At 42.5% G+C, this 19,992-nt stretch overlaps 1 protein-coding gene across 26 annotated transcripts in view; it reads right to left on the reverse strand.

The window, feature by feature from the left end:
• The window catches only part of dlg1b (discs large MAGUK scaffold protein 1b), a 266,351-nt gene that overhangs the window by 105,072 nt on the left and 141,287 nt on the right, over window positions 1-19,992 (reverse strand). For all 26 annotated transcript variants that reach the window (XM_024435208.2, XM_042328550.1, XM_024435214.1 and 23 more), the window contains 2 exons: window positions 18,521-18,571; window positions 12,456-12,580 (listed from right to left, as the gene is read on the reverse strand). In XM_024435208.2, coding sequence (XP_024290976.1) covers window positions 12,456-12,580; window positions 18,521-18,571 — 176 coding nt within the window. The remainder of the gene's footprint in view (window positions 1-12,455; window positions 12,581-18,520; window positions 18,572-19,992) is intronic.

The following is a 19,992-nucleotide window of genomic DNA, read 5'->3' on the forward strand; positions in this document are numbered from 1 at the left end:
GAATCCCATGTGGCTTTGGCCTTAGGGAGAAGTCAATCTAGTGGTGAATGTACACTAACATTTAAACTACTGGTTACTTTGTGATAATCCAGTCAATCAGGACTTGGATATCATTGTCTCATTCAATTTAATAAGATAAATAGTCGAACATACCTTTTCTAGGTTCTTCCAATTAAATGAGATATTTTAAAAACTTTGCAATAGTAACCTAGATGAGCCAACTTCCAATGTTAATTTAAAGTTTAATTACCAGATAGCCTATCCAGGTATGATTAATCATTATCATTGATTCATTAATTACATTCGCTTTTTCAAATTCATTCACGTCCAACTCCTACAGTACTGATGGTTCATTAATGTCTATAAATAGATTTCAATCGTCTTTGCAGCTCCCAACATATTCCAAAACCAAACTTTGGAAAATTAGGAAAACCATTTTTCCTTTCAAATGTTCTAATAATGTGCAAGCTATCAGAGGGGGTTGTCCCCACTCGCCCACTAATTAGTTAACCTCCACCCATAAATGGATAGATCTGTGACCTCAGTGATACCAACCCTAATTATGCCATTAGCGGAAAAACAGCAGACAACCACGCTCTCCAAAATCAACCATCGGGCGCAGGCCTCGTAAAGGTTCTCTCCAATCTAGCCCTGATGTCTTGCCATCCGAAATGGGCATCAGTCTAATACCGCAGTTCACCGCTGAAGCACGAGCAGGTAACAGTAGACAAAGGGACAGGTGGAGAGAACTGGGAAACCAATGACAAATGCAAAAATTCTGCTAGCTATGGAACTGCGGTTGAAAACTGAACAATTAAATGTAATTTCAAAAACTTGTGACGATGAACAAGCACAAAATCTTCAACAAAATTGTCTTCTACAGGAACAAAATCATATGCTACAGGAATAACTTGATATAGCCAAAACTAAATACGATGATGTCCACACCAAACTAGATAAATCTGAAGAGTTATCTACAAACAGGCGCGCACAGCCTGATAACATTCAGGCAGTTTTGTTGAACGTTACTCAAATTAACAAGGTTCTACTCAAAATGCTGCAGACCAAAGACGATCAGTTAATGAACACAATGACGAAGTTGGATGAAAAGTCAACAGCACTCATTGAAGTCGCTGAATAAATGAATGATGAGAGAACTCAGGTGATGAAGATGGAAATATTGATTTCTCAGCAAGCGGAAGAAATCTCATCACTGAATCTCTCGCTCCGTACTCAGGACCTCCATCTGCAAACCATGACAGAGAAGTTTGAGACCGAAAGGAGCAAGTGCGACACTCACGTGTCTAAAATCAGTACTCTAAGTACTCTAAGCGCTCACGTGGACTCTGCAATGCAGCAGAATATCACCCTTACATACCGAGCTGACAAGAGGACGCATTGGATGGATACCCGAACTATAAGGGTTCTGACAGGGTTTACCTGTTGAAGTGAACGTCGAATAGCATGTGACGACATTCGTCTACAACAGCAACATGTGTTAAATGACTACGCTAAACTTGCCACAGCTTTGAAATTAGAATTTGGTGGTTCTGCGCCTCACAAACATGATAGCTCACTGGCTAACACAGTCAAACAACCTTGGAACGAACACCCAAAAGCTTACTATCATAGGCTTCGTTCAGCTTACTTTCGCCTACTCACTGAAAGAGGAATGGAAGAGCTGTTACCATTCTGTTTGAATGTTTCTGTCGAACATGTATCCCACCTTCATTACCTACTTGGGCCCTGCAGCCCAATTGGCTTGCCTATCTTACAACTCAGAGAGCATTCAAGCACAGCTTTTGAGGCATCAAAAGTTCACAACGCTAAGAGCCCTGACTGCTCGGTTTTGAAGTTTGACCAGGAGCACTCACTTCAGTTAGAGCGTGCATTATCAGGTATTGGAGCGTTGAGAGACGACGCACAACAACGGTTTATACCACGAAACCATGATTCCAATAACCTCTGCGGTCCAAATAACTGTAAAGTACGTCGCCATCAATACGACTACTACAACAATCAACCTGTTCACAACGTTCCTGCATCCAACCCACACAAAGTGTCAGAGCACAAGGGTAACAACGGATTGAAGGACGATCAAAACATAAACCAATGTTCTCCAGAAGTTCCACTACGTGAAGAACTATAGCGAGTACAATTTGAGAAAAGGGTAAAAGTCACAAGGACTAGACGGGAAATTACTGGACACCAGGTCCGCAGGATACAACAACCATAGCAAGGATGTTAAAACTCAAATTTCTCCCGCTCTCACTCAAGATCCTATCCAGGGCCCTCTTGATCAAGAAACAAGCCCACAGGCTTTGTCTATAGACTGATACAAAGGTTGCAAAGAAAAAGGTCAAATGTTTCGTTAAAGCCAAGCCCACTCAAAATCTGAAAAGTTGATCTGAACAGAAATGGCACATCATGTCTTTGCGAACGACCTCTCCACTTTGTGGGGAATATGTCCACTAAACACGAATCTAAATGCCCATACCTGGAAACAGACCTGGAGAACTGCTTAACTTGTCATGCGCTAATTGAGTCGGGTGCGACAATATCACTCATCCCTCAAACATTGTTCGATAATCTCAAAAGGGCATTGAAACCACCTAAATGTTGGTTAAAACTGGAACGATGTGACACTACACTTTGAGGTGTCACTCAGACTACTTCGTCTCTCACATTGAGAGTCATGCTGAAACTACACTTCCAGGACGTATTGCTCGTTCACCCTGTGTATGTTACCAGCCTAGAATCGGTATCCCTGCTACTTGGAGCAGACTTGATGGATCGGTTACTCCCACTGATGGATTGGAAAACCAACCAGGTATGGTCACAGACCACAGTGCCTTCTTCACTGACCACACTGTCTCCCCCTAACGCTAGCTGCAATGCAGTCATTCACGAGGGGTATCTGTCGAAAGCACCACTTTGGAAAAAGAAATTTAGAAACCTATATTACGATACATCGACACATTTCATCAGCCAACCTGATTAACCATTCTTTTCATGATTTCGAGCCAGCTGTCTCTGTGAATGAGCAACTTCCCTCCTCCTTGCAGTCCTGTAATACGGTAGTTGAGATGAACTTCTCTTGACCTTCGGACACTTCCGCAAGCACTGCAGCCGTCTCAGCAAGAAAAATATCAATGCGCAGAGTATACTCTGCTTCCTATGATACACCTTCCGCTTTGTGGGGGACTGTCACCCCTTACAATGACACCAATGGTGTCAGTCCAGCAACTGACCCGATGACTTCCACTGGTGAAACACTTTGCGATATCACAGACCGATATCCCCATCTCAGTTCGCAGGTACTGAAGAGGTTGCCACACGCGGATGCATTGGTGACTGACAGGCCTCGACAGCCAATGAGCGTTTTGAAGCACAAACACCAGGAGATTTGGTTGAAATGGCTGTACCATTCTCATAACGCGGTCGCTGACAACTCATACATAGGGTCTGACCTTTTCGTTTGCACCTCAGATACCAACACTGGTGGGGTGTCCTGAGACACAAAGGGAAGGAATAGTAGCCCAGACCCTTGATGAGCCTCATCGAGGCTGGTTGCGGTGTCGAGACTATGGGCAACACCGTACAAGACCGTCAGAGCATAAAACAAATCTAGTTGTAAACTCACCTATGAGAACAGTGAGGAAAAGACGGACCCCTAGACGGGGACAATCTTAGAACACATCTAAGATATTACTGAGGTGTACCACACTGGTCGTAGAAGAAGTCCAGTGAACCTCCACTTCAAACAAATGACAAAAAATATATAAATTGCCATGTGTAGGTTCAACTACAATACAACTAGTAAAATGCTCTAATCATGTGTTCCGGTAGGATAATATTTCAGAATAAATCGGTAGGATAACTGGTCCCCTTGAGTACCAGTACCAATACCAGCAACAGTCAGTCCAGCTACAATCAGTAAGAAGGTTAGTGACCTAACCAATCAAATTAAACTTGACAACAGCGACATAGGAGTCACTCAGAGTGCAACATGGGGATCGGAATCTCCAGAACACTTTTCTGACGGTTAACACACATGCCACTAATAAATAGAACCCTCCATTCAGGAGTAAAGTTATTAGAAGTCATGAACCATGATCACAGCACGTACGACTGGTCCAATGCTTACTTCCGTCGTGAGGTTAGCTCGTGGATAACATAGCTATGAAATAGACTTCTTCATACATTTCATCTCCAAGGTGGCATAGCAGTTCAGACGTCTTTTGTCCTCGTCTTGTCGTGTCCTGTATATATATATATTTACAACTTTTTTTCACATACATTTCATTTTTATTTTCCATCAACTCATCTTCAAAACACTCTCCTGCAACCCGCCTCACCAATTTATATTTATAAAAAAGTATTATTTACCTCAAATCTGTAATCCTCCAAGAAGCTAGCCTGAAACTAGCCAGAAGCTAATCCAGAAGCTAGTTAGCTTCTTTACTGGCAAATCGTTAGTATTCAGCTAACCACGGTTTGTTGTCATCAGCTATCCTTTAGCTCGAAAATCTATCGCCAGTTCTGTACGGCGCAGCGCGGCTCGGAACGGAACGGAACATACCGGACCAATTTCTCTCCATGTCCCTGGATTTCGACTGCTCTCTGGACATTCATACCCGGATCTCACAGCTAGCTAGCTGCTATCCGTGTGACTATCGGCCTTCGTCGATTCCGGAGCAAACATCAATTATTCCGGAGCTAGCCAGCTCCGTCAATCACTCCTGAGTTCCATCAATCACTCCTGGGCTGCAGTCACCTATCCGGACCCGTTCTACTGCCTACGCGGAGCCCCACCGGGCCTTCATAACTGGACTGCCGACGTTATCTACCCGAAGGAGATCCGGCTGGCTCCTCCGTCGCGACGTTACCTGAACGCCCATCTGCGGCCTGCTAACCGTTAGCTATCTTACCGGCTTCTATCTGAATAGACAATCGGACAATTTATTTATTTTTATTATTATTATGTTTTCTTCTTGGGCATCTATAACTATATCTATTGTTTTTATTTTTGTTGTTGTGTGATTTGGATTAATCCCCTCTACCACACGGAACCCCACTAATCTACTGACAGAACGCAAGAGGTGGCTAACAACAGACCTCCATCCTATGCTAGCTTGCTACCGATGGCCTGGCTAGCTGTCTAAATCACCAACCAACCTCTCCACTCACCGGACCCTTTTGATCACTCGACTAAGCATGCCTCTCCTTAATGTCAATATGTCTTGTCCATTGCTGTTCTGGTTAGTGTTTATTGGCTTATTTCACTGTAGAGCCTCTAGTCCTGCTCACTATACCTTATCCAACCTATTAGTTCCACCACCCACACATGCAATGACATCTCCTGGTTTCAATGATGTTTCTAGAGACAATATCTCTCTCTTCATCACTCAATACCTAGGTTTACCTCCACTGTATTCACATCCTACCATACATTTGTCTGTACATTATACCTTGATGCTATTTTATCGCCCCCAGAAACCTCCTTTTACTCTATGTTCCAGACGTTCTAGACGACCAATTCTCATAGCTTTTAGCCGTACCCTTATTCTACTCCTCCTATGTTCCTCTGGCGATGTAGAGGTGAATCCAGGCCCTGCAGTGCCTAGCTCCACTCCTATTCCCCAGGCGCTCTCTTTTGATGACTTCTGTGACCGTAATAGCCTTGGTTTCATGCATGTTAACATTAGAAGCCTCCTCCCTAAGTTTGTTCTATTCACTGCTTTAGCATACTCAGCCAACCCGGATGTTCTAGCTGTGTCTGAATCCTGGCTTAGGAAGACCACCAAAAATTCAGAAATTTTAATTCCAAACTACAACATTTTCAGACAAGATAGAACTGCCAAAGGGGGCGGTGTTGCAATCTACTGCAAAGATAGCCTGCAGAGTTCTGTCCTACTATCCAGGTCTGTACCCAAACAATTTGAACTTCTACTTTTAAAAATCCACCTCTCTAAAAACAAGTCTCTCACCGTTGCCACCTGCTATAGACCACCCTCTGCCCCCAGCTGTGCTCTGGACACCATATGTGAACTGATTGCCCCCCATCTATCTTCAGAGTTCGTGCTGCTAGGTGACCTAAACTGGAACATGCTTAACACCCCAGCCATCCTACAATCTAAACTTGATGCCCTCAATCTCACACAAATTATCAATGAACCTACCAGCTACATCCCCAAAGCCTTAAACACGGGCACCCTCATAGATATCATCCTAACCAACTTCCCCTCTAAATACACCTCTGCTGTCTTCAACCAAGATCTCAGCGATCACTGCCTCATTGCCTGCATCCGTAATGGGTCAGCGGTCAAACGACCTCCACTCATCACTGTAAAACGCTCCCTGAAACACTTCTGCGAGCAGGCCTTTCTAATCGACCTGGCCGGGGTATCCTGGAAGGATATTGATCTCATCCCGTCAGTAGAGGATGCCTGGATATTTTTTAAAAATGCCTTCCTAACCATCTTAAATAAACATGCCCCATTCAAGAAATTTAGAACCAGGAACAGATATAGCCCTTGGTTCTCCCCAGACCTGACTGCCCTTAACCAACACAAAAACATCCTATGGCGTTCTGCATTAGCATCGAACAGCCCCGTGATATGCAGCTGTTCAGGGAAGCTAGAAACCATTATACACAGGCAGTTAGAAAAGCCAAGGCTAGCTTTTTCAAGCAGAAATTTGCTTCCTGCAACACTAACTCAAAAAGTTCTGGGACACTGTAAAGTCCATGGAGAATAAGAACACCTCCTCCCAGCTGCCCACTGCACTGAAGATAGGAAACACTGTCACCAATGATAAATCCACCATAATTGAGAATTTCAATAAGCATTTTTCTACGGCTGGCCATGCTTTCCACCTGGCTACTCCTACCCCGGACAACAGCACTGCACCCCCAACAGCAACTCGCCCAAGCCTTCCCCATTTCTCCTTCTCCCAAATCCATTCAGCTGATGTTCTGAAAGAGCTGCAAAATCTGGACCCCTACAAATCAGCCGGGCTAGACAATCTGGACCCTTTCTTTCTAAAATTATCTGCCGAAATTGTTGCCACCCCTATTACTAGCCTGTTCAACCTCTCTTTCGTGTCGTCTGAGATTCCCAAAGATTGGAAAGCAGCTGCGGTCATCCCCCTCTTCAAAGGGGGGACACTCTTGACCCAAACTGCTACAGACCTATATCTATCCTACCGTGCCTTTCTAAGGTCTTCGAAAGCCAAGTCAACAAACAGATTACCGACCATTTCGAATCTCACCATACCTTCTCTGCTATGCAATCTGGTTTCAGAGCTGGTCATGGGTGCACCTCAGCCACGCTCAAGGTCCTAAACGATATCTTAACCGCCATCGATAAGAAACATTACTGTGCAGCCGTATTCATTGATCTGGCCAAGGCTTTCGACTCTGTCAATCACCACATCCTCATCGGCAGACTCGACAGCCTTGGTTTCTCAAATAATTGCCTCGCCTGGTTCACCAACTACTTCTCTGATAGAGTTCAGTGTGTCAAATCGGAGGGTCTGCTGTCCGGACCTCTGGCAGTCTCTATGGGGGTGCCACAGGGTTCAATTCTTGGACCGACTCTCTTCTCTGTATACATCAATGAGGTCGCTCTTGCTGCTGGTGAATCCCTGATCCACCTCTACGCAGACGACACCATTCTGTATACTTCCGGCCCTTCTTTGGACACTGTGTTAACAACCCTCCAGGCAAGCTTCAATGCCATACAACTCTCCTTCCGTGGCCTCCAATTGCTCTTAAATACAAGTAAAACTAAATGCATGCTCTTCAACCGATCGCTACCTGCACCTACCAGCCTGTCCAACATCACTACTCTGGACGGCTCTGACTTAGAATACGTGGACAACTACAAATACTTAGGTGTCTGGTTAGACTGTAAACTCTCCTTCCAGACCCATATCAAACATCTCCAATCCAAAGTTAAATCTAGAATTGGCTTCCTATTTCGCAACAAAGCATCCTTCACTCATGCTGCCAAACATACCCTTGTAAAACTGACCATCCTACCAGTCCTCGACTTTGGCGATGTCATTTACAAAATAGCCTCCAATACCCTACTCAACAAATTGGATGCAGTCTATCACAGTGCAATCCGTTTTATCACCAAAGCCCCATATACTACCCACCATTGCGACCTGTACGCTCTCGTTGGCTGGCCCTCGCTTCATACTCGTCGCCAAACCCACTGGCTCCATGTCATCTACAAGACCCTGCTAGGTAAAGTCCCCCTTATCTCAGCTCGCTGGTCACCATAGCATCTCCCACCTGTAGCACACGCTCCAGCAGGTATATCTCTCTAGTCACCCCCAAAACCAATTCTTCCTTTGGCCGCCTCTCCTTCCAGTTCTCTGCTGCCAATGACTGGAACGAACTACAAAAATCTCTGAAACTGGAAACACTTATCTCCCTCACTAGCTTTAAGCACCAACTGTCAGAGCAGCTCACAGATTACTGCACCTGTACATAGCCCACCTATAATTTAGCCCAAACAACTACCTCTTTCCCAACTGTATTTAATTTTTATTTATTTATTTATTTTGCTCCTTTGCACCCCATTATTTTTATTTCTACTTTGCACATTCTTCCATTGCAAAACTACCATTCCAGTGTTTTACTTGCTATATTGTATTTACTTTGCCATCATGGCCTTTTTTGCCTTTACCTCCCTTCTCACCTCATTTGCTCACATTGTATATAGACTTGTTTATACTGTATTATTGACTGTATGTTTGTTTTACTCCATGTGTAACTCTGTGTCGTTGTATCTGTCGAACTGCTTTGCTTTATCTTGGCCAGGTCGCAATTGTAAATGAGAACTTGTTCTCAACTTGCCTACCTGGTTAAATAAAGGTAAAATAAAATAAAATAAATAAATACCTATCACAACTACAATAGTGGAAGGTACAGTGACTTGTAGTAAAACCACTAGACTCCCTCGACACCAATTCTGACTGACCTCCAGGCATTGACCCGAAAATTACCTGACAAGTCTGCAAGGATGAAAGCCAATAAAGCCACACTACCATAACTCTGTTTATACAGGTGCCTCTTATGAGGTTTGCGTGTAATTATTGTATAAAATGAATGAGTGAAGATGAAACTATTTGTGAAATGATGTAAGGTGATTTTAACCCCCCTGAAATCTGGTGTATCCCAATTGCTACACCTATAACGTGTTTTTAAGGTATTGGACACAATGATAGAGTTTATAGAATAAAAATGTATTAGGCCCTACTTTATGACTGGGAACACAGATACGCATGTTGGTCACAGATACCATACTTTTTTTTTTAAAAGGTAAGGGCGTGGATCAGAAAACCAGTCAGTATCTGATGTGACCACCATTTGCCTCATGCAGCGTGACATCTTCGCATAGAGTTGATCGAGCTGTTGATTGTGGCCTGTGGAATGTTGTCCCACTCTTCTTCAATGGCCAGTCCCAGTCATGTGAAATCAATAGATTAGGGCCTAATGAATTTATTTAAATTGACTGATTCCCTAACATGAACTGTAACTCTGTAAATACCTTTGAAATTGTTGCATGTTGCGTTTATATTTTTGTTCAGTGTAAATAAAAACGGCTACATGTCGAAGTGTAGGTGATATGTATATTGGCTACATCCTCATGTCCAAACCAAACCGAGGCTGATATGAGGGAGGCTCCAGAAAATGAAGCCAAACTTTAGTTAAACCTTTAATTGCATAAATATAGGATAAACGCCAGTCACGTTAGATATTAATTAACAATAACATCTAAAGGCTTGATTCTGTCGACATACTCATGGTTCGTTCAGATCAAATGGTCACAAGACCGGAGGAGTGAAGGACAGTACCTGAAGGACAGTGCCCGAAGCGCACCTCACATCACCCACCTTGAACGTGAGCAGAGGCAGTCAGCATTTTAAACTATTTAACCATAATCTTAATTGTTAAAAACATGCACGTTTTATCAAATTTGATGAAGTATGTCTTACCTTGCTTCAAAGTACAACCATAGAATGTTGAGGGAATTATTTCATAAACTCTTAATATGCCATTGAAACCATCATTTTTCTCATGTCTATTGATTTTCCAAATCAAAGTTATTTTATGGTCCAGCAGCCAAAGGCACAACCCTAGTCATATTAGTAGCTCTAACAACCCGTAGTAGTTGATGCATCTTTAGATTTCCTTTTTTTAATATTCTAACCAGTATTTCAATCTCTGTCACATGAAACTGCTTGCGCATGTGGTGCGCTTTTGAGAACAGTGTTTTCCCGCTAATTGCATTTTGGAACATAGCCCATAGCCTACAGCCATGCTCACATTTTGAGCTATGAAGAAATAAAACTTTATAACAATTTTAAGATAAACGGTCTGATCTGATGCATCAGCCTCATTGCTTTTTTACATTGTTTAATTAATGTAACGTAGACACTGGGAGTCGAGAAGCCGGTGGTAAGTTTAATATAACGAGAAACATGGAACGATACAACGTAGGATTAGCGTCTAGACATTAACAGAAAACAATACTGACTGGGGAAAGAACCTAAGGGAGTGTCAGATAAAGGGGAGGTCAAGGTGTGCTTAATGATGACGCGCAGGTGCGCGTAACGATGAATGCCAGGTGTGCATAATGATGGTTCCCAGGACCGTAGTTAGTAAACCGGCAACATCAAATGCTGGAGGGGAGGAACATGAGACGATGTGACATTTCATGTGCATGGTTGTATGAATTTTGGATTTGTCATCCCAGAACTGTGCCTGAGTCTGTTTTAAACCATAGACATATAAAGTTAATGTCAAGCAATGAGATGGTTTTCTTTGTGCTCCACTCACCGTTGATTCTCACCCATTGTGGTCTATTTGACAAAAAATATATAAAATCCACAGAATGAGGTTTGGACTTGGTTCATATGCAAAAGTTTCTTGCCCATTAGAAGTGGCTGTATTGGCAAAAAAGCACTGGAAAAGTCCACAACCACCATCTGGGCATTGCACTCTTTTCAAGATGGGAAGGAGCCAGGTGTAGTAAGTACATGTAGTAAGTACAAAACGTGTCATTATGAGAGGTGTTAATGCAACAGGGCGGTAATCATTGAGAACAGCAGGGCAGCTCTTCTTGAGCACTGGGCATACGATGGAACATTTCCACAGAGCTGGTATTGTGTGCTTCCTCAGTAAGTGATTGAACAGCTCAGAGAACAAACCTGACAATTCCTTGTGACAGGATTTCAGAACATGGTTGCTGATGTTACCCTGGCCAATCAGTACTGTCAACGCAGTCTCACAGTCCTGCACTCGAGGTGTCATTCCAATGTTTGACTGATTTATAGACCACTCCATCCCTCTGTAGACTTGTAGGCATGATTAATAATGCTGAAGCAAAGATAAATTGTTTTACTACCCCTTGTAGCACATGCAGCAAATTGCTGATAATGTAGCAAATTGCTGATACATAGGCAGCACCTTTTTGTGCATACAGCTGTTGAAATTACCTAGTATTAATACAGGGTAGTCCGGTGATTGACTATGCGCTGCACACATGATGTGATAAAATCAGCTGCGTGTGTGACATTAGCTGAGGGTGGAATATATTGATGAGGGGGAAAAATAGATAGTTACATATTGAAATATTATTTTTGACGCTATATCGTATCATATCCTTTTAACAATATCGCAATATTTATTTTGCACTAGTCGGCTGTACCAACACTGGTATTTTTCATCCTAAAGCTTGTTCACCATCTTCTGAAATAGTGACCCAACATGTTTTCAGTACATTTATTTCCGACTGATCAAAACTAATTTTCTCATGCTCTCTCGTCTCAATACAGCAGACAATGTTTGGAACATCAAATGGCAATAAAATGGCAGTATCAATACATATACAAACGCAAGAATTAAAATACAAGCACATAAGTATCGTGATAACATCATATCGTGAGGTCCCTGGCAATTCCCAGCCCTAGTGGAATATAGGGCCCTGAGTGTACAAAACATTTGGAACACCTGCTCTTTCGATGGCATAGACTGAACAGGGGTTTCCAGGTGACGTCCCTGTTACCATCATTACCGTACCTCAATTCCATCTGGAAAAGTTTGCATTTCACCACTTCATTTAACTTCTCAAAGTATTGCCATACAGGACTTTGCTGCTGTCGCATGCCTTTCGCTACAATTTTTCCAACTTAACGCCGATGGCGTGCAGAGAACTTTATATAATCATTTGAAAGATGCATATCTCTTACTAATGTTCCAACACTGTTGCATTAGGTATTTGTTTAATTGAAATTGTCCCTTTATGTTGATGATCGGGACCTGTTAGTGGTAGCTTTGTGATAACTGTGACTTTCACGCTTAGGGATTTTTTCTTAACGTTAACGTTTTCATGTTTAAACGTTCACGCCTCTAATATGTGTATGTGTTCCTCACTCACCGGAGTCGTCCGTCCTGGGCCGCCGCCCCCCCAGGGATGACCTTGGTGATGAAGATGCTGGGGTCTTCACCGATGTGGGGGTTGTCCGTTCCCCCCGCGATACTGAAACCCAGCCCAGAGTTACCCTGGAGAAACCAAAGACACACAAACACACTTTCTCCATAAGCACCTTTAGGTCTTTGAAAAGCGCTATATAAATCCCATGTTAATTTATGAATAATAATAATAATACATGTCAACAATTACAAACTGCTACTGCATACAACAGATTTGTTTGTGCAGTCTTGCCTACTCCTAAGGTTTATTCTTACCAAGTTTTACGGTAATGCAAGACGAGTTGGCAAGACAGCACAAACCAGATCTGGGACCAGGCTAATTTCCAAATGGTCATCAAGCATTTACAACAAAGTGGCAGTATTATCACATTATAAAACACACCAAGCCAGTAGGAGCACACAGAGTGCGTTGTTACTTAGGAATGGCAGCGGGCGCTGGGGATAAGAGCTCCCAGGGAGACAGCTTGCGGAGAGGCGAGCATTTTTTATTTACGCTACGCTAATAATACCGTGCACTTGAAAGTACAGCTGAAATGGGTCACGCAAAAGAAAAAAAGGAACATAACAAAAATACATCACCATGGGTGCATTGGGAGGATTAAGACATGGCTACATAATGCAAGAGTGCACAAAGCAACAAAATGCGTATAACGCCAGAGACATGGTCTAAGTCCTAAATGGTACCCTATTCCCTTTATAGTGCTCATATATAGGGAATATGGTTCCCTATGTGTCAGACTTGAGTGGAACATTGGAGAGACTGGAGGAGTGTACTACACAAGAGAGCTGGCTGTTTAATACAGGATAACTTGAGAGGAGAGAACATTATGGTCCTGATGGTGCTGTATTATACGAGCAGTGTTGGGGTCAGTTCCATTTCCACTCAATTCCAAGAGACGAATTGCAAAGTAATTACCAAATTGAATGAATTCCCTGAATTATCTGAGTAGAAAAATGGAATTCATACAGACGCTGCATACTCGAGCTGTGGGTAAGGCTGTTACAGTGACTGCATTACCGCCCCACCAGCGGTCACGAGTCTAGACAACAGTCAAATTCCACATGACATTTAGTCATGGTAATTAGGCTTCTCCAAGCTCTGATGCTGCTGATGGTCATTAGTCGCCCACCAAACTTGCTAACTGTCTGGTACCCCACTCTATTGTCCCTCAAATCACTCTGACATCAATGCAAATGTAATTGAAAATCGAATAAAACACTTGTACCCTGACTACACCGCTCGCATTGCAAAATAAATGTAGAAATCTATATTTTTCAATTACTGCACCCACACTGTTTGCGCGCGCCAATGAGTGTCTGCGTTACCAAGGGCTAAAACAGAAGTCAGTTCTATTTGTGACGCAGATCGGGCTGAATGTCCTGCCTCTCCCATCTCCTCATTGGTTTATAGAAGCAGGTACCCACGTGCCATCTCCTCATTGGTTATACCCACATGGTGACTGAAAGATAAACGAGGTCGGTAGCGGTAATGCACCTAATTTAGGAAAGTTACCAATCACAAAAAAAAGTCCAGAGAAGAAAAGGCCTGGAAGAAGGAGAGATGACAAGAAATGATTCGGTTGACTGTTTTATGTGTGGATTAATTGTCGGAGTAGAGGACCTTGTGCATTTCAGGTAAAATAACTCCATGTTTTTATCCCAGGACAAATTAGCTAGCAACAGCAAGCTAGCTAAATAGGACAAATTAGCTAGCAAGTGCAAGCTAGCTAGCTAAATTGCCATAAATGTTTAATGCTTTTCGACCTGTCCCCACATTACTGAAATTGGTTCAGAGTTTGTTTTGATATTTTAATCTGCGTGTCGTGATCGCATTTGGTGTGGGGGCACAAAATACATTTCTGCATGATGGCGCACGCGCAAAGCCGGTTTGGGTTCCGTGTTGAGAACCCATGAGCTCAAATTGCGCAACATTTCCATAGGCTATGCAATTGCCTGAGAACCTCTATTTAAAAGAGGATACCATCAGCTTTCTATAGGCTAGGCCTACTATATTTATTTCTCAACTTTCTTAACATTAAGCACATTGATTATTTTTACAACAGGAGTATAGCCCACCTGGCTGGCAGGAAAATGAACCCCGCGAAAAGCATACTCCATTTACTATTTAAGTGCATAGATTACATGTATTGTTTCCCGCTGCCCCTGTTTTGATACAGGTGCATGATAATGGTCCAATTCTAAATCAAAACAAATTTCATACATATATTATTTAGTATATGTAAAGACAATATTAAATCAAGAATAGTGTGATGGGTGACAATTTTAGCCTATCACTTGTGAATGATGCCCAGCTTAAGGCAAACAGCGCATTTTGTTTCATAGTTGCACATCTCATGTAGCCTAGCCCATAGGCTTATATGTTTTATTAAGGTTTGTATGACAACTAAAGCACCAAATAACTTCTTAAATTGAAGAACATTAATCCGCTTTACAATGGGTGTAGAGCCTAAATTACATACAGTGGGGAGAACAACTATTTGATACACTGCTGAGTTGGCAGGTTTTCCTACTTACAAAGTATGTAGGGGTCTGTAATTTTTTTCATAGGTAGTACACTTCAACTGTGAGAGACGGAATCTAAAACAAAAATCAAGAAAATCACATTGTATGATTTTTAAGTAATTAATTTGCATTTTATTGCATGACATAAGTATTTGATCACCTACCAACAAGTAAGAATTCTGTCTCTCACAGACCTGTTAGTTTTTCTTTAAGAAGCCCTCCTGTTCTCCACTCATTACCTGTATTAACTGCACCTGTTTGAACTCGTTACCTGTATAAAAGACACCTGTCCACACTCAAACAGACTCCAACCTCTCCGCAATGGCCAAGACCAGAGAGCTGTGTAAGGACATCAGGGATACAATTGTAGACCTGCACAAGGCTGGGATGGGCTACAGGACAATAGGCAAGCAGCTTGGTGAGAAGGCAACAACTGTTGGCGCAATTTATTAGAAAATGGAAGATGACGGTCAATCACCCTCGGTCTGGGGCTCCATGCAAGAGCTCACCTCGTGGGGCATCAATGATCATGAGGAAGGTGAGGGATCAGCCCAGAACTACATGGCAGGACCTGGTCAATGACATGAAGAGAGCTGGGACCACAGTCTCAAAGAAAACCATTAGTAACACACTAGGTCGCCATGGATTAAAATCCTGTCCAGGCCCGTCTGAAGTTTGCCAATGACCATCTGGATGATCCAGAGGAGGAATGGGAGAAGGTCATGTGGTCTGATGAGACAAAAATAGAGCTTTTTGGTCTAAACTCCACTCGCCGTGTTTGGAGGAAGAAGGATGAGTACAACCCCAAGAACACCATCTCAACCGTGAAGCATGGAGGTGGAAACATCATTCTTTGGGGATGCTTTTCTGCAAAGGGGACAGGACGACTGCACCGTATTGAGGGGAGGATGGATGGGGCCATGTATCGCGAGATCTTGGCCAACAACCTCCTTCCCTCAGTAAGAGCATTGAAGATGGGTCGTGGCTGGGTCTTCCAGCATGACAACGACCCGAAACACACAGCCAGGGCAACTAAGGAGTGGCTCCGTAAGAAGCATCTCAAGGTCCTGGAGTGGCCTAGCCAATCTCCAGACCTGAACCCAAAAGAACATCTTTGGGGGGAGCTGAAAGTCCGTATTGCCCAGCGACAGCCCCGAAACCTGAAGGATCTGGAGAAGGTCTGTGTGGAGGAGTGGGCCAAAATCCCTGCTGCAGTGTGTGCAAACCTTGTCAAGAACTACAGGAAACATGATCTCTGTAATTGCAAACAAAGGTTTCTGTATTAAATATTAAGTTCTGCTTTTCTGATGTATCAAATACTTATGTCATGCAATAAAATGCAAATTAGCTACTTAAAAATCATACAATATGATTTTTTTGTTTATATTCCATCTCTCACAGTTGAGGCGTACCTATGATAAAAATGACAGACCTCTACATGCTTTGTAAGTAGGAAAACCTGCAAAATCGGCAGTGTATCAAATACTTGTTCTCCCCACTGTACATACACACAGAGCACGATTTTTAAGTTTGGGGAAGAAAATTTCACCATTAAAAAGCACCTTTATAATAAAAGCATTAAATGCATAATCACATTTGTGGTCACTTTTGAGAATGGTGTTGTCCTGCTAACGGAACATTCGCGCTTGTAGCTTCTGCCTGCCTTTATTTGAAGAAATAGCCTAATAGTTTATCGATATTTTAAGCTAAGCGTTCTCATCTCTTGCGTCAGGCTCATTGCTTAAAACACGTTTTTTGATGCTAGTGGAGGTATTCATTTGGAATCTATCGCATCCCACAACTGTCCCACACTATGTTTCAAATATTTATTTCTCGCACAGAATAGAGTAGGTCAACTTTTGTACTATGGGGATAGTAGATTGACATAGGCTAGCGCTTTTGCTGTTCGTTCGATCAACTCATCTTGTTGGCTTACGAAAAGTAATTGTGGACAGTTCTTCTAATATCTTCAATATGCGCCTCAGAATTGTATAAGTACGTGCACAGTTGTGTCCCCGATGTGTCCATCTTCACTTGTAGCCTGTGAGAAAGACCCTATCACGTGACGGAGAGCCATGTGAGTGAAAGGTGCTTTGGAATGCAGCCGGGAGAAGGGAATTATAATTATTATAAGGGCACAACAGTCACTTTCCGCAAAATACATGGATTTTTTTATGGGGTATTACGGCCACACAAAGGGGATGCAGCCGGGATATTTGAGGCATTGTCAAGTGCTTGTCAAATTGTGAGTGAGAGACTGATGAAGTGGGTACAGCCTGCCCAAAAAACAAAGCAGAGATCATGTCGTTCATCAAATTTTTTCAAATCCTCGTTAGTCGCATCATGCAGCCTTAGAATGTATTAAAAATCAAAACATATAGCCCAACATTTATATCACAAATAAAGTTACGTTAATAACTCTAAATTAAGCACATCGGAGTACCTGTGTCTTTGTTAAGCGCTCAACACAAAATAGCCGCATGTGCGCACTCCCTCAAATTGTTAGAGAAAATATCCTTTCAATATTATTCAGCTATGTCCAATTGTATTCTTCATACTATAAAATAATGACACAGACTTCTAAGTAAATCTTGTCTGCTAAATTAACTAGTGTAGCCCACAGCCAGATGGCGTAGCCAGATCAGGGCCTAACAAAAGGACAACTTGGAGTATGCTATTCTGTTCTTCTGAAATAGACTACATTTTCTTCATATCCTGTTTGTTTAGACCTGTTTAAAATAAATAATGGATTTATTGTGTAGGTGGTGTAGGTTATAATAAATGGACTTAAACTTTTTTTTAAATGTGAATGTTCCAAAGGTCTGTATCAGTGGCTTGTAGGCTCTGTGAGGAAGCCAGGAGATGCTAAATGTGTTTATGTTCATTAACGGTAAATTATCGTGAGACCTGCAGTTATTTGCTTGACAACATTTCATGAACGCCACAGTGCTAGCTGTTAGTGTGTATAATACGAGACATATGCAAACTGTACCCTTTGAGGGCCAGCGTGGGTGCAGGCCTTTTCTTCGGGCAAGCAAAAACGCACCTGATTTGACCATATCCTCAATCATAGTCTACAATAAAGACTGATTTGTAAAATGTAGTCTTATTGCTTGGCCGAAGCAAATGCCTGCACCCACAACGGCCCTCAAAGTGTAAGATCCCACCCCCCCACCACGAATTTGGAGGGCATACCATGTCAGACATGAACATTACACACACGCTACTTTCTAATACAATCAAAAGGACTGTACTACTTCCATTGTGAGTACTTAAAAGTACTTTACTGTTTGTATCTTGTACTGAACCACTTCAATATAGTGACAGAAGAGGTCCTGTGTTGCTGTGCAAAGAATGTGGGTGATTCCCAAATGGCACCCTATTCCCTACATAGTGCAATACTTTTGACCTGGGCCCATAGAGCCATTTAGGAAGCAACAGTTGTGAATTAAAAACATTTTTTAAAGAAAGAGACAGTCCCCTTACCCGTTCGAGCGTGATCTCCTCATATTCATAATCCGCTTCTGTTCCGTTTACCTGGAAGGGGGAGAGGGAATGACACATTTTAGCTGCTGAAGTTTGATAGCTACTAGTGACTACTTGTAACAAGTGACTACTACTAGTAACTAACACTGACTCCTAGTGAGTCAATGCAGCGCAATGAAGGTTTCACATCTTTCAGAACAAGATATTTCCTCTACCAAACTGAGCCCTTTTGGAACCTGTTTGTGTTTAAGGTCAAAACTTTTATGTCCTCATAAAAAGGTACTGTATGTTGAAGGGGAATGTAAAAAAAAAAAAAGATGTGACAAAAGCCTTTCCTCTTCCGTACCACAATTCAAGTGAGATGCACTCGAGCTCTGGAAACACAGCATTTTCAAAAGGCAGACCACCAAAATATCTGCAACATTTGATGTTACCTCACCTGTGCTTTAGTCCAGTCAGGCTGCACAGTGCACCAGATGTTTAAGTATTTCAGAATGCTATAGTAGTCTGCTGCGTGACCTGCACAGCCCGACCACCATGTATAAGTCCATCTCAAACGCTCCAGGGTGAAGTTTCTGCTAGGTACAGATCTAGGATCAGCTTCCTCACCCCCAATCCTAACCATATTTTGGGAGAAAATGCAAACCTGACCCAAGACCAGCATCTATTGTACAATTTCACCCTACACCATCTCAAAAACACCAAGACCACAACTGGCTGTATTGACTCCTGCTACCCAGTCAGATGAGTGGACTGGTAAACAGGTGGGATACATTGATAGTGGTAAACGTGTGGGGAATACTGTGTGTTGTGCTCTTGGCGAGGCACATAACTGTATCGGTAAGGTCTTAACTGAGCTTGTCAACCTGTACTCTGTAAGTGTACCCCTAAGTCACAAACAGCTAGAACGAATGTGGTTTAGTTTAAATTGACTTAACTGATATGCTGAAGGGGAAAATACATGTAAAAAAGGCATCGGAAATTGAAATTACAGTCCCTAGTACGGTCTTTGGAACTGATCAAGAAAAGCTTCTGGAGTCTGTGGAACTACGTAGCTAAATATCATGTTTAGGCAGAATAATTTCCATTCAACCAAATGGACAACAGTGTCAATAGTATTTCCAAAGCCATTTCCTGTCCACTCCCACTGTTCAGCTATCCCCCTGAGCTTCTCTCACACACACACACACACACACACACACACACACACACACACACACACACACACACACACACACACACACACACACACACACACACACACACACACACACACACACACGTATTCATCCATGCTGTGCATCCAGTAACATACATAATTAGATAATATTAGATACAGTATTCATCCGTGTATAATAAGTGTGCATATTAGTAGCTATTTATGCCAATTTACACATATATATGGACCTATGTGAAGTACTTTATTCACATGAAGAGCCACATAGACGGTTGCCCACTGTTATTGCGGAAAA

This window comes from Oncorhynchus tshawytscha, linkage group LG10 (genome assembly GCF_018296145.1).
Source record: "Oncorhynchus tshawytscha isolate Ot180627B linkage group LG10, Otsh_v2.0, whole genome shotgun sequence".
In the NCBI taxonomy this organism is placed as follows: domain Eukaryota; kingdom Metazoa; phylum Chordata; class Actinopteri; order Salmoniformes; family Salmonidae; genus Oncorhynchus; species Oncorhynchus tshawytscha.